This window comes from Macaca mulatta, chromosome 3 (genome assembly GCF_049350105.2).
Source record: "Macaca mulatta isolate MMU2019108-1 chromosome 3, T2T-MMU8v2.0, whole genome shotgun sequence".
NCBI lineage: Eukaryota > Metazoa > Chordata > Mammalia > Primates > Cercopithecidae > Macaca > Macaca mulatta.
The window spans coordinates 169,085,371-169,098,102 of NC_133408.1; the positions used below are offsets into that span (position 1 = coordinate 169,085,371).

Consider the following 12,732-nt stretch of genomic DNA (forward strand, 5'->3'; position numbering starts at 1 on the left):
AGAAAATTACACTTGGGCACAAGAAAATATACAGAGATGTTTATTGCAGCCTTATTTATCAGTGTAAAAAGTTGGAAACAACCTACAATGCTCATCAGTAGGGAAATGGATAACCTATAGCATATTAGTGCATTAAGCTATTGAATAGCCATTAAAATAATTGATCTAAATCAAGATATTTATTTATTTATTTATTTATTTATTTATTTATTTATGTTTTTGAGACAGGCTCTGGCAATGTTGCCTACGCTGGAGTGGCACAATCTCAGCTCACTACAGCCTTGACCTCTTGGGTTCAAGTGATCCTCCCATTCTATCCTCTCAAGTAGCTAAGACCATAGGCATGCCCTATCATGCCCAGCTAATTTTGTGCCACCATGTCCAGCTAATTTTGTTTATCTTTTGTAGAAACAAAGTCTCACCATGTTGCCCCCAGGCTGGTCCTGAACTCCTGGGCTCAAGTGATCCTCCTGCCTTGACCTTCCAAAGTGCTGGGACTACAGGTGTGAGCCACCACACCTGGCCTCAACATGTTTCAATATCAATAAATGCTTGACTGGGCACGGTAGCTCACATCTGTAATCCCAGCACTTTGGGAGGCCGAAGCAGGTGGATCACCTGTCAGGAGTTTGAGACCAGCCTGACCAATATGGTGAAACCTCGTCTCTACTAAAAATACAAAAATTAGCTGGGCATTGTGGCGTGCACCTGTAGTCCCAGCTACTCGGGAGGCTTGAACCCGGGAGGTGGAGGTTGCAGTGAGCCAAGATCGCGCCACTGCACTCCAACCTGGGTGACAGAGAAAGACCCCGTTTCAAATAATAATAATAATAATAAGTGCTAAAGACAAAATTGGGAGAAAGGAGCAGTAACAAAGGAATTTATACAATGGGATACCGCTTGGATAAAAAAGTTTTTAAACAGAACAATATCATATGTTTATAGGCATATATGCATATAGCAAAAGTAGAAAAATAGGCATATGAGGATACACACCAATTTCATTATAGTGGTTGCCTCTGGAGAAGGGAATAAGATAGACTGGGGAGCAGCAGTCTGAAGCAAATATAACAAATGCTAACATTTGTTTGATCTGGGTAGAAGATAATACACAGGTGTCTTAAATGTACTATTCTGTACTTACCTGTATATAAAAATTCATAATCTAAAATTTAAAAATAAAAAGACCAGAACTACAGTTCAGTACCTAAGAGCCTTGCCCACTTTTCTGATTTGGCTTATGGTGCTTTACTCTTAAAAATATATATATTCACCTTCTACACTAATGACTGAAGAATTTAAGATTCAGTGATGGGATTTGCTTCTGGTCACTCCTGGATTCTGGAACTTAGGACTCAAAAGCCCTGACTCCCAGACAAGGTGTTTCTCAACCATTACACAGCTGGCTGGAGCATACATGAACTTCTCTTGCCTTGTGAATTACCTGTGACCTAGTTAAATTTCCAGGAAGGGTCTCAGGTAGGGAGCAGAGATTTAAAGGAAATCTGTTCTATCTTTTGTTGACTTCTGTATTTCAGTTCTTCATCTTCTGTAAGATGAAAGTACGTATATAATGTTCTGCAGAGAGACAGCAAGAGAGTAGGAAAGGGCATTTTTATTGCTTTTCTTTTTTCTTTCTTTCTTTCTTTTTTTTTAAGAGACAGAGTCTCATTCTGTTACCCCAGGCTGGAGTACAGTGACATGATCATAGCTTACTAAAGCCTCAAACTCTTAAGCTCAAACAATCCTCCACCTCAGCCTCCTAAGTAGCTAGGACTACAGTCATGTGCCACTACACCTGGCTAATGTTTAAATTTTTTGTAGAGATGGGGTCATGCTATGTTGCCCAGGCTAGTCTCGAACTCCTGGCCTCAAGCAGTCCTCCTGCCTCAGCCTCCCAAAATGCTGGGATTATAATCCTATAGGTCTGAGCCATCACACATGGCCGGCATTTCTATTTCTCATAAGCTTTCTGCATTTTGTATTGAGAAGCTGCTGTTAGCAAAGTTAGATTTTCCTGGGTGCAACAGCCCTTTGACAATCATAGCTGTTCTCTAGAGTTTTTTTTTTTTTGCAGCCTCTGCTTAGTGGCTGTGGGCAGGAGTCTAAACTTGTATACCCTTTGAGGAAACTTAGCAGGGAGAGAATGAACTGGCTCCAATCCTGAAGAGCCATCTAGCACTTACTTTTCAGCCCTTGCCTTGGTTTCCTGATCCAGCACAAGGATCTTTCCTCTAAATTTCAGGAGTTGTGTTGCCCTCCTCTTCCCTTAGAGATAGGATAGTTCCTGGTTGGGTTGACAAAGCAGGAGTTGCAGCCCTGAGAAACAGGAGTGATGAGATTAAGCTCTCTGTGCTCCAGTCCTCCTGGCCCTCACCAAATGTTGAAGGCTGCCTTCTCTGCTGCAGCAGCCAGCTGGCAGGAAGAGGACAGGTTTGATGGTTTAATCTCCCAGGGACACAAGTGGCTATTTTTAACTGCTCTGAAAAGGAGGAAGCTGGCTTTGGATTGAATTGGACACAGGAATGTGTTGGAAGCTTTAGCTCTTTCATGCCACCCTCTCTACTTTGGGCCGCTTCTTTAAGGATCTCCCAAATGTGACTGTTCTGTTTTTCCTGCCACAGAATTGTATAGTTACACTGAGAACCTGGAATTCACCAATAACAGGAGGTGCTTTGAAGAAGATTTCAAGACTCAAGGTAATTCCAGATCTTTACTCATAGAGACCTGCTTTTTCCTTCTATGATATCCCAGCCTGATCTAGTAAAAGGCTAAAACAAAGTGGGATCCCTCATCCCCTCCGTATTAGTTAGGGTTCTCTTAGAGGGATAGAGCTAATAGGATAAATAGATAGATATATAAAGGGAAGTTTATTAAGTATTAACTTACACAATCACAAGGTCCTACAATAGGCTGTCTGCAAGCTGAGGAACAAGGAGAGCCAGTCTGAGTCCCAAAACTGAAGAACTTGGAGTCCGATGTTCGAGGGCAGGAGGCATCCAGCACAGGAGAAAGATGTAGGCTGGAAGTCTAGGCCCATCTCTCCTTTTCATGTTTTTCTGCTTGTTTTATATTTGCTGGCAGCTGATTAGATTATGCCCACCAGATTCAGGGTGGATCAGCCTTCCCCAGCCAGCGGACTCAAATGTTAATCTCTTTTGGCAGCATCCTCACAGACATACCCAGGATCAATACTTTGTATCCTTCAATCCAATCAAGTTGACACACAGTATTAACCATCACAGATCCACCCCTTGTCAACTGGAACTCATACACATCTCCTGAGATCATACATAATCTTCCAATAAAGACAAAAATAAGGGCATAATTATGCCTAACATAGTACAACTATCCTTCGTACAACTGGAAACTCACCAGTACCCAACCCAAATAGTATTATATAAAGTTAACAATACTTAAATGCTGATATGAAGTCAATAAATCTTATGTCACATGATAAAGGAGAAAGGAAATAAAATGAAGATATTAGTACAAGGGTATACATGCACAAACATGTTTTTTTTTTTTTTTTTTTTTTTTTTTGAGACGGAGTCTCGCTCTGTCGCCCAGCCCAGGCTGGAGTGCAGTGGCGCGATCTCGGCTCACTGCAAGCTCCGCCTCCCGGGTTCACGCCATTCTCCTGCCTCAGCCTCCCGAGTAGCTGGGACTACAGGCGCCCACAACCGCGCCCGGCTAATTTTTTGTAATTTTTAGTAGAGACGGGGTTTCACCGTGGTCTCGATCTCCTGACCTTGTGATCCGCCCGCCTCGGCCTCCCAAAGTGCTGGGATTACAGGCGTGAGCCACCGCGCCCGGCCGCACAAACATGTTTTTAACAAAAGAAGGAGGAAATACTCATGACAATTACAGTCCTCATTTCTGCAGCTAGTCACTTGGTTGTAGCTGGTTTTGATGACTACCTTCTTCTACTACCCATTCTGTATTCCCTTTGCCTTCAGCAAGCAACTTGGCAGGTCGTGGTTTTTTCCTGGTGGAGTAACCCAAACCTTCATTCCTGAGGGGTCCGGGTCATTTGTAGTCCTGCCTGGATTGGGTTGTTGTGGTTTCCCATCAACCTTAATCACAGGGCATAGTAATACTAAGAGACACCCTAATGGATCTCCTGTATTCCATGCATACTCTTCCTTACCTCCATTGTGGAGTAGTAGACTGATTTCATCTTGATAGTCTGGGTCAATCACCCGAGCCAACACTGTAACTCCCTTCTTAGCCTGTTGACTTAAAGGTAGAAGGACCCCAAAGTGTCCAGGTGGCAATCTTAACTTCCAGTTTAATGGAATCATTGTTGTGTCTCCTGGTGGCAGTGTTCCTCCCTCTGGAGCTAAAACCTCTAGGCCAGCGTAACGTAATGTCGCGGAAACAGGAAGCAAAAATTTTGCTAGCAGATCACTAGGGGTGATGGTGAGTGGTGCCACTTCCACCCCTTGATTCCTGGACCAGTGAATCCTGACTATGGGAAAAACAGTACCATATACTGGATGCTGATTGAGAGCATACACGGCCTTCTGGAGAACTTTGCCCCAGCCCTGCAAAGTATTGTCACCTAGTTGGCATTATATTTGTGATTTCAAAAGGCCATTCCACTGTTCTATCAATCCAGCTGCTTCAGGATGATGGGGAATGTGGTAAGACCAGTGAATTCCATGAGCACGAGCCCACTGCCATACTTCTTTAGCCATTAAGTGAGTGCCTTGGTCAGAGGGAATGCTTTGTGGAATACCATTACGGTGGATGAGGCATTCTGTGAGTCCATGGATGGTAGTCTTGGCAGAAGCATTGCTTGCAGGATAGGCAAACCCATATCTGGAGTAAGTGTCTGTTCTAGTGAGGACAAACCTCTACCCTTTCCATGATGGAAGAGGTCCAATACAATCAACCTGCCACCAGGTAGCTGGCTGATCACCCTGAGGAATGGTGCCTTATCTAGGGCTCAGTGTTGGTCTCTGCTGCTAGCAAATTAGGCACTCAGCAGTGGCCATAGCCAGGTCAGCCTTGGTGAGTGGAAGTCCATGTTACTGAGCCCATGCGTAACCTCCATCCCTGCCACAATGGCCACTTTGTTCATGGGCCCATTGGACGATGACAGAGGTGCTGGGGAAAGAGGCTGATTGGTGTCCACAGAACGGGTCATCCTATCTACTTGATTATTAAACTCCTCCTCTTCTGAGGTCACCCACTGGTGAGCACTCACATGGAATACAAATATCTTCAGTTTTGACCACTCAGAGAGGTCCATCCACACACTTCTTTCCCCAATCTTCTGTCACCAATTTTCCAATCATGCTTCTTCCAAGTCCCTGACCATGTAGCCGAATCATTGGCTATAGCCCATGAATCAGTATATAATCGCACATCTTGCCATTTCTCCTTCCATGCAAAGTATAGAACCAGGTGCACTGCTCAAAGTTCTGCCCACTGGGAAGATTTCCCTTCACCACTGTCCTTCAGGGATGTCTTAGAAAGGGGCTGTAGTGCTACAGCCATCCACTTTCAGGTGGTGCCTGCATATCATGCAGAACCATCTGTAAACCAGGCCCTAGTCTTCTCTTCCTCTGTCAACTTATAGGGAGTTATAGGGAGCTTATAGGGAGCCTCCCCATGCAGGCTGGGGGTGGCAGGACTGGAGACCATGGGCATTTGAGCCACTTCCTCATGTAACTTACTTGTGCCTTCAGGACCTGCTTGAGCCCGATCACGTATATACCACTTCCATTTGATGATGGAATGCTGCTGTGCACGACCCACTTTATGGCTTGATGGGTCAGAAAGCACTCAGTTCATGATAGGCAGTTGAGGTCACATGGTGACTTGATGGCCTATAGTCAAACATTCAGTCTCGGGCCGGGCGCAGTGGCTCAAGCCTGTAATCCCAGCACTTTGGGAGGCCGAGACGGGCGGATCACGAGGTCGGGAGATCAAGACCATCCTGGCTAACACGGTGAAACCCCGTCTCTACTAAAAAAATACAAAAAAAAACTAGCCGGGTGACGTGGCGGGCGCCTGTAGTCCCAGCTACTCGGGAGGCTGAGGCAGGAGAATGGCGTAAACCCGGGGGGCGGAGCTTGCAGTGAGCTGAGATCCAGCCACTGCACTCCAGCCTGGGCAGCAGAGTGAGACTCCGTCTCCAAAAAAAAAAAAAAAAAAAAGTTCAGTCTCCACCAAAGACCAGTAACAGGCCAAGAACTGTCTCTCAAAAGTAAAGTAGTTATCTGCAGAAGATGGCAGGGGCTTGCTCCAAAATCCTAGAGGCCTCCGCTGTGATTCACCTATGGGAGCCTGCCAAAGGCTCCAAACAGCATCCCCATCTGCCACGGACACCTCAAGCATCATTGGATTTGCTGGGTCATATGGCCCAAGTGGCAGAGCAGCTTGCACAACAGCCTGGGCCTGTTGCAGAGCCTTCTGTTCTGGACCCCACTAAGAACTGGGGGGGAGGGGGTCCAGATAAATGGGCAGGAATAACACACCCAAATGAGGAATGTGTTGCCTCTAAAATCCAAATAGGCCCACTAGGCATTGTGCTTCTTTCTTGGTTGTAGGAGGGGCCAAATGAAGCAACTTATCCTTCACCTAAGAAGGAATTTCTCAACAGACCCCACAGCACTGGACCCCTAGGAATTTTACTGAGGTAGAAGGTCCCTGAATTTTAATCAGGTTTATTTCCCATCCTCTGGCACACAAATGTCTCACCAATAAGTCCAATGTGTTTGCTACTTCTTGCTCACTGGATCTGGTCAGCATAATGTCATCAATGTAATGGACCAATGTGATATCTTGTGGAAGCAAAAAGCGATCAAGGTCTCTCTGAATAAGATTATGACTCAAAGCCGGAGAGTTGATATACTTCTGGGGTAGGACAGTAAAGGTATATTGCTGTCCTTGCCAGCTGGAGGCAGATTGCTTCTGGTGGGCCTTATGGACAGGAATGGAGAAAAAGGTACTTGCCAAGTCAATGACCACGTGCCAGGTACCAGGAGATGTGTTAATTTGCTCAAGTAATGAAACCCCCTGATACAGCAGCTGCAATTGGAGTCACCACTTGGTTAAGCTTACGATAATCCACTATCATTTTCCAAGATTCATCTGTCTTCTGCACAGGCCAAATGCGAGAGTTGAACAGGGATGTGGTGGGAATCACCACTCCTTTGTCTTTCAAGTCCTTGATGGTGGCATTGATCTCCACAGTCCCTCCAGGGATATGATATTGTTTTTGATTTACTATTTTTCTAGGTAGAGGCAGCTCTAATGGCTTCCATTTGTCCTTTCCCACCATAGTAACATTCAACCTACCGGTCAGGGAGCCAATGTGGGGGTTCTGCCAGCTACTAAGTATGTCTATGCCAATTATGCACTCTGGCACTGGGGAAGTGACCACAGGATGAGTCTGGGGGCCCACTGTAAGTCAGGCCTGAGCTAAAACTCCATTAGTTACCTGACCTCCATAAGCCCCTACTTTAACTGGAGGACCACAATGACATTTTGGTTCCCCTGGAATCAAGGTCAGCTCAGAGCCAGCATCTAGTAGTCCCCAAAATGTCTGATCATTTCCCTTTCCCCAATGCACAGTTACCCTGGTAAAAGGCCAGAGGTCTTCTTGAGGAAGAATCGGAGAAAAATTCACTGCATAAACTGTCGGTGATGTAGTGGGGTCCTTCCTCAAGGGAACCCGGCCTCCCCTTCATTCAAGGGGTTCTGGGTCTATTAACTGGCTCAAGTCTGGAAATTGATTAAGGGGCCATGATTCTCTGTTTTTATAATTCAAATTAGTCTTTTGTCCATTCGACCGAGGAGTTTTCTGCTTGTATAATTAAGTAGGAATGCAGTAGGCTTCCTATCAGTTTCACTTCTAGGAACACCGTGATGAATTAGCCAATGCCACAGCTTTACATGAGTCAGACTGTTCTGATTGCTCCTTTGCCTCTGCTATCCATTATGGTAGCTACACCTACCTTGCCTTTGATGGTCGAGTGCTTCCACTTGGCCCCTGCTGCCTAGGGATCCAATTATTCCCATTGTATTTAAATTTTGCAGTTGAGTGACTGTGGTTCCCACCATTACATCTGACATAAGGAGAAAAGCAATTACAGGACTCTTCAAAGATGAAGTAGCTGCCTTCACAAATCTGTTTTGTAAGGCATTGGTCAAGGGTGTATCTTCTGGACCCTCCCAGCTGGGATGAGTAGGTCTAAAGTGACTAATCCACTCCACCATCCCAATCTCCCTAAGCCTTTGGATCCCTTCCTGTATATTAAACCAAGGGAGATCAGGCATTTCCAGCTCACTCACAGTGGGCCATCTTTTAATCCATAATTCAGCTGAACAAATAAACTATTAGAACCTTTTTTAACTCCCCAAGCTGCAACATTAAATGCAGAGTCCCTACTTAGTGGGCCTAAATCAATAAATTCAGCCTGATCCAACTCTGTGTTCCTTCCTCCATTATCCCACACCCTTAATTCCCATGCCTGTTCTCCAGATTGCTGTTTATATAAATTAGAAGACTCAAATAGTTCTTTTCGAGTGTAGCACACCTCCTCATGGGTCACACTCTCAACCTCACCTCTAGGGGCCTGCCAGGACTTTCGTCTAGTTATAGGTCTAGAACCAAACAAAGGTGTTGGGGGTAGCTTCTGAGGAGAAGCAGCATTATCTTGCCTGGCAACTGTTTCAGGGCAACTGCCATCACTGTTGCTTCAGGCAGTGCAGGGTTTATCTCCTCAGACAAAGGTGGAAAGGCTGATGGCAGCATGGGTCAGGGAGGAGATATTGCCACTACTGGGGATGGGGAAGCTGTTCCTCCTGGCAAAAAAGGTTCATCAGAGTTTACAAACTCAGTGTGCCCAGCTTCACCAGGGTTCTCCCACATGTCCCCATTCCAAGTTTCAGGGTCCCATTCTTTTCCAATAAGTGCCCTCACTTTAACAGTAGACACCTGACAAGGCTATAAATGTATCTTTAAATGCATCTTTCATTGCAGGTCAGCCACTCGCATGACAAGAGTTTGTGTCTGTTTTTCCACAATTTCAGCTCTTTCTCTACAGGAGATAAGACTCTCACTCAGGGCAATCTTAGCAGATTTGAGGCTCAGTATCTGCTTCTGAAGCTGGGAGACAGAATCCCTGAGTTCATCATTTTCTTTCATCACTTTGTCCACTGAACTTAGGAACAACCAACCAGCTTTCTTATGTTCCTTGGTTCTCCACATATGGTCAAAGGTATTATGTATAGTCATTAACTCCTTGCCTCTCATGACCGGTGAATCAGGAATGTCAAATGCATTTATTTTGCATAACTCTCTAAATAGTTTCTGCCAAGGACTATCAGTGTTCTCCATACTATTAGAAGTAGATTCCTTAGCATTTTTGGATCTAATCATATTAAGCAGCCAGCTCCAGAAATCTCAAAACCACTGAAAGAACTCCATTCTTAATATTCTCTTCCTCTAGAACCACTCCTGGTACCCAAATCTGTATTAGGGTTCTCTTAGAGGGATAGAACTAATAGGAGATATATATATATGGAGAGAGAGAGAGGAGTTTAAGTATTAACTTACACAATCACAGGTATTAACTTACACAATTAGAAGGTCCCATAATAGGCTGTCTGCAAGCTGAGGAGAAAAGAGAACCAGTCTGAGTCCCAAAACTGAAGAACTTGGAGTCTGATGTTTGAGGGCAGAAAGTATCTAGCACGAGAGAAAGATGTAGGCTGGGAGGCTAGGCCCATGTCTCCTTTTCATATTTTTCTGCCTCCTTTATATTTGCTGGCAGCTGATTAGATGGTACCCACCAGATTAAGGGTAGATCTGCCTTCCCCAGCCGGCTGACTCAAATGTTAATCTCTTGGCAACACCCTCACAGACATACCCAGGATTAATACTTTGTATCCTTCAATCCAATCACGTTAACACTCAGTATTAACCATCACAACCTCCATAACCATGTAGACTTTCCTTCTTGCTTATGGGATACAGGGTTCTCTGTGTCTCAAGTGGAGAGCAATGGAGTAGAAGCATGAGAAGCTGGTCCTGTGCTGCCTGATACAACCCTTGACCTTAATGTTTCACCCCATCTTCAACTTTGTCCTACTCTCAATAGTAATTTCATGTGCCCACACTGTGACATTCTCAGACATTCTCATCCATTTCCTTACTTGGTCAGTGGCAATTTGATTTTCAGTTCAACAAATGTGTGGTGAGTATTCTGTGTCAGATACTGGAGGCAGGAGTGAGAAGCAGCTTTTACAAAGAAGTTAGAGTTTGAGAGCAGAGGAATCATGTGCACATCACAAAACTAGCTGAGGCTCAAACAATCCTCCTGCCTCAGCCTCCCAAGTAACTAGGATTACAGGCATGTGCCACTATACCCAGCTTCTGCCCAAGGGCCTTCTCACGCAGCCTATACAGGGCAGCCAGAAAGTGCAGGGAATCAGTGTGCTCCTCTAGTTTAGCACCCTTCATCCAAGAGGAAAATGCTGTATCAGAAAAGTTTAAAAAGTGTTGGGGAAGCAGAGTATTTGGCCAGAGCATTAGTGAGAAAGGTCATTTTATATTGGGCATGTAAGAGTGGGAAAGAGGTCATTTTGTATTGGGCCTGTAAGGATGACTAGGAATTGAATATGTAGGGAGACAAAGGGAATTCCTTGAGGAAAGGCAGAGAGACAGGACAGTATGGGCTGTGTATGGAGAATAAAGGGGATGTTGAAGATGAGGCTATAGACTGGGTTCAGGCCAGAACATTTTGGGTCCTTTTCCCATCCCTTATTCTTTCTCAGTGAAATAAGGAAAGCTTTTGGAGAAAATAATCTTTTTGGGGGGAGCTGAGATCAGAGGTGGCTATGCTATGAGAAGCCTTTCCAGGAAAGGTGGCAATAGCTGACACTAGATGTATATGGCCTTTTATTCCCAGTGCAGGGCAAGGAATGGCTGGAGTTGGAAGAAGATGCCCAAAAGGCCTATATAATGGGACTCTTGGACCGGCTGGAGGTGGTCAGTAGGGAACGGCGGCTGAAGGTGGCCCGGGCTGTTCTCTACCTGGCCCAAGGTGAGTGACTACCCTTGCTAGCTTTAGAGGGGTGGAGGCTTGAGAGGGAAGTGGGCATTATCAGGACTGAGATGATGCAGGCTGTGCTAGGAAAGCAAGGTTTCTTGCCTCTCAAGGACAGATCTTGTCACGTGCTAGGAGTAACCTGTGCTTATGGGGAAGATGAGATAGTGTTGAGTGCTGTTCTAGATCCCTTGGGATCTGCCATTATCTTACCAGGCATGTCAGAATTTTTTATAGGGTTCTTCTTTTCCCTACCCTGTACTGTAATCATATGTGAATACTAGCAAGAGGGTCAGTGTGGCCAGAGCTGATGATGTACCACCAGCTGATCATGGAGACAAGACATCAACTGTGGCCTGGCCCCAAAACTGAGGAGAAATAGGAGAGTGTCACAGATACACATGGACCCCTTGCATTGTTTCTCACTGGCATTTTGAAAGTTCAAGCCAACATAGCTGCAGGAGTGGATGCTGTGAGTAATTTGGAGATGATCAGACCTAAATAGAGTAACTGGGGAAAGCTGGTCAGAAGAAACCTGTTAGCCAGGTGTTGGAAAGGGAAATGAGATAGCCTAGCTGGAGTGAAAATAAGCCTACGATCATAAATATGAGGCTTGTTAACAGAACCAACCAGTTGGGAGCTAAAAAAAAAATTCTAAAAAGAAATAATAAATAAAGAAGGGAAAGGGTAGACATTAGGTGAAGAGAAGACTAGCAAATAGGACTGTGCCCTCCTGTATCTCTAGGATCTGGTGCTCTGGCCAACTTCCAACTCCCAGTACCTTCATGTGTTTGCCCAAGGACTTTATTTATTTAATTTTTTTAAAAACAAAGTCTCACTATGTTTCCCTGGCTGGTCTTGAACTCATAGGCTTGAACTATCCTCCTGCTCCAGCCTCCCAAGTAGCTAGGATTACAGGCGTGTGCCACCATGCCCAGCTTCTGCCCAAGGGCCTTCTCTGCAGCCCATACAGGGCATCCAGGAAGTGTAGGGAATCAGTGTGCTCCTTTAGTTTAGCACCCTCATCCAGTGACTGACAGTAGTTAGTAGAGGGATAGCCTGACTGTCTCACCCCTCTTGGATAGAATAACTGTGAGTTGTGTGTTTTATACTGTTTCCAAAGTTATCCCCTGAGTGAACTCTTGGCTTCGTTTTCTTCCCTATCTCTACTGATGATTCCTGGGAATGATTCCCAAATAAGCTAATTGTACTGGAATCCTTACTTACCTCAGGATCTGCTTCTGGAAGAACCCACCCTTAAGATGACAGGCCATTGATGAGCACATTGGACCTAACCCTAGAGACTACCTCTCTTCTCCCCTGACTCATTCCAGGAAGTTCTTGGGGTCCCTGTCATACCTATGTCAGCCTAATTATTGGGCAGAGTATTATAGGAAAATCTTAAGATCATGGGGCAGGGTAGAAAGAACTGGGATACTGCCATCTCTCAACCCCTGTAACAACTGTCTGCTCCTTTAGGTACTTTTGGGGAATGTGATTCAGAGGTCGATGTGCTACACTGGTCCAGGTACAACTGCTTCCTGCTGTATCAGATGGGGACCTTCTCCACCTTCCTGGAGCTACTCCACATGGAAATTGAGTGAGAAGCCTTAGGGGAAGGGCTGGCCTACACAACCCCCATTCCTTAAAGGGGCCTCATATTCTA

At 45.2% G+C, this 12,732-nt stretch overlaps 1 protein-coding gene across 2 annotated transcripts in view; it reads left to right on the plus strand.

The window, feature by feature from the left end:
- The window catches only part of STRIP2 (striatin interacting protein 2), a 58,354-nt gene that overhangs the window by 7,040 nt on the left and 38,582 nt on the right, over positions 1–12,732 (plus strand). For both annotated transcript variants that reach the window (XR_013415526.1, XM_015134891.3), the window contains exons 3-5: positions 2,625–2,699; positions 10,929–11,063; positions 12,546–12,666. Coding sequence is in view for 1 of the 2 variants with exons in the window: in XM_015134891.3 (XP_014990377.1) it covers positions 2,625–2,699; positions 10,929–11,063; positions 12,546–12,666 (331 nt within the window). In the remaining variant the exon portion in view is untranslated. The remainder of the gene's footprint in view (positions 1–2,624; positions 2,700–10,928; positions 11,064–12,545; positions 12,667–12,732) is intronic.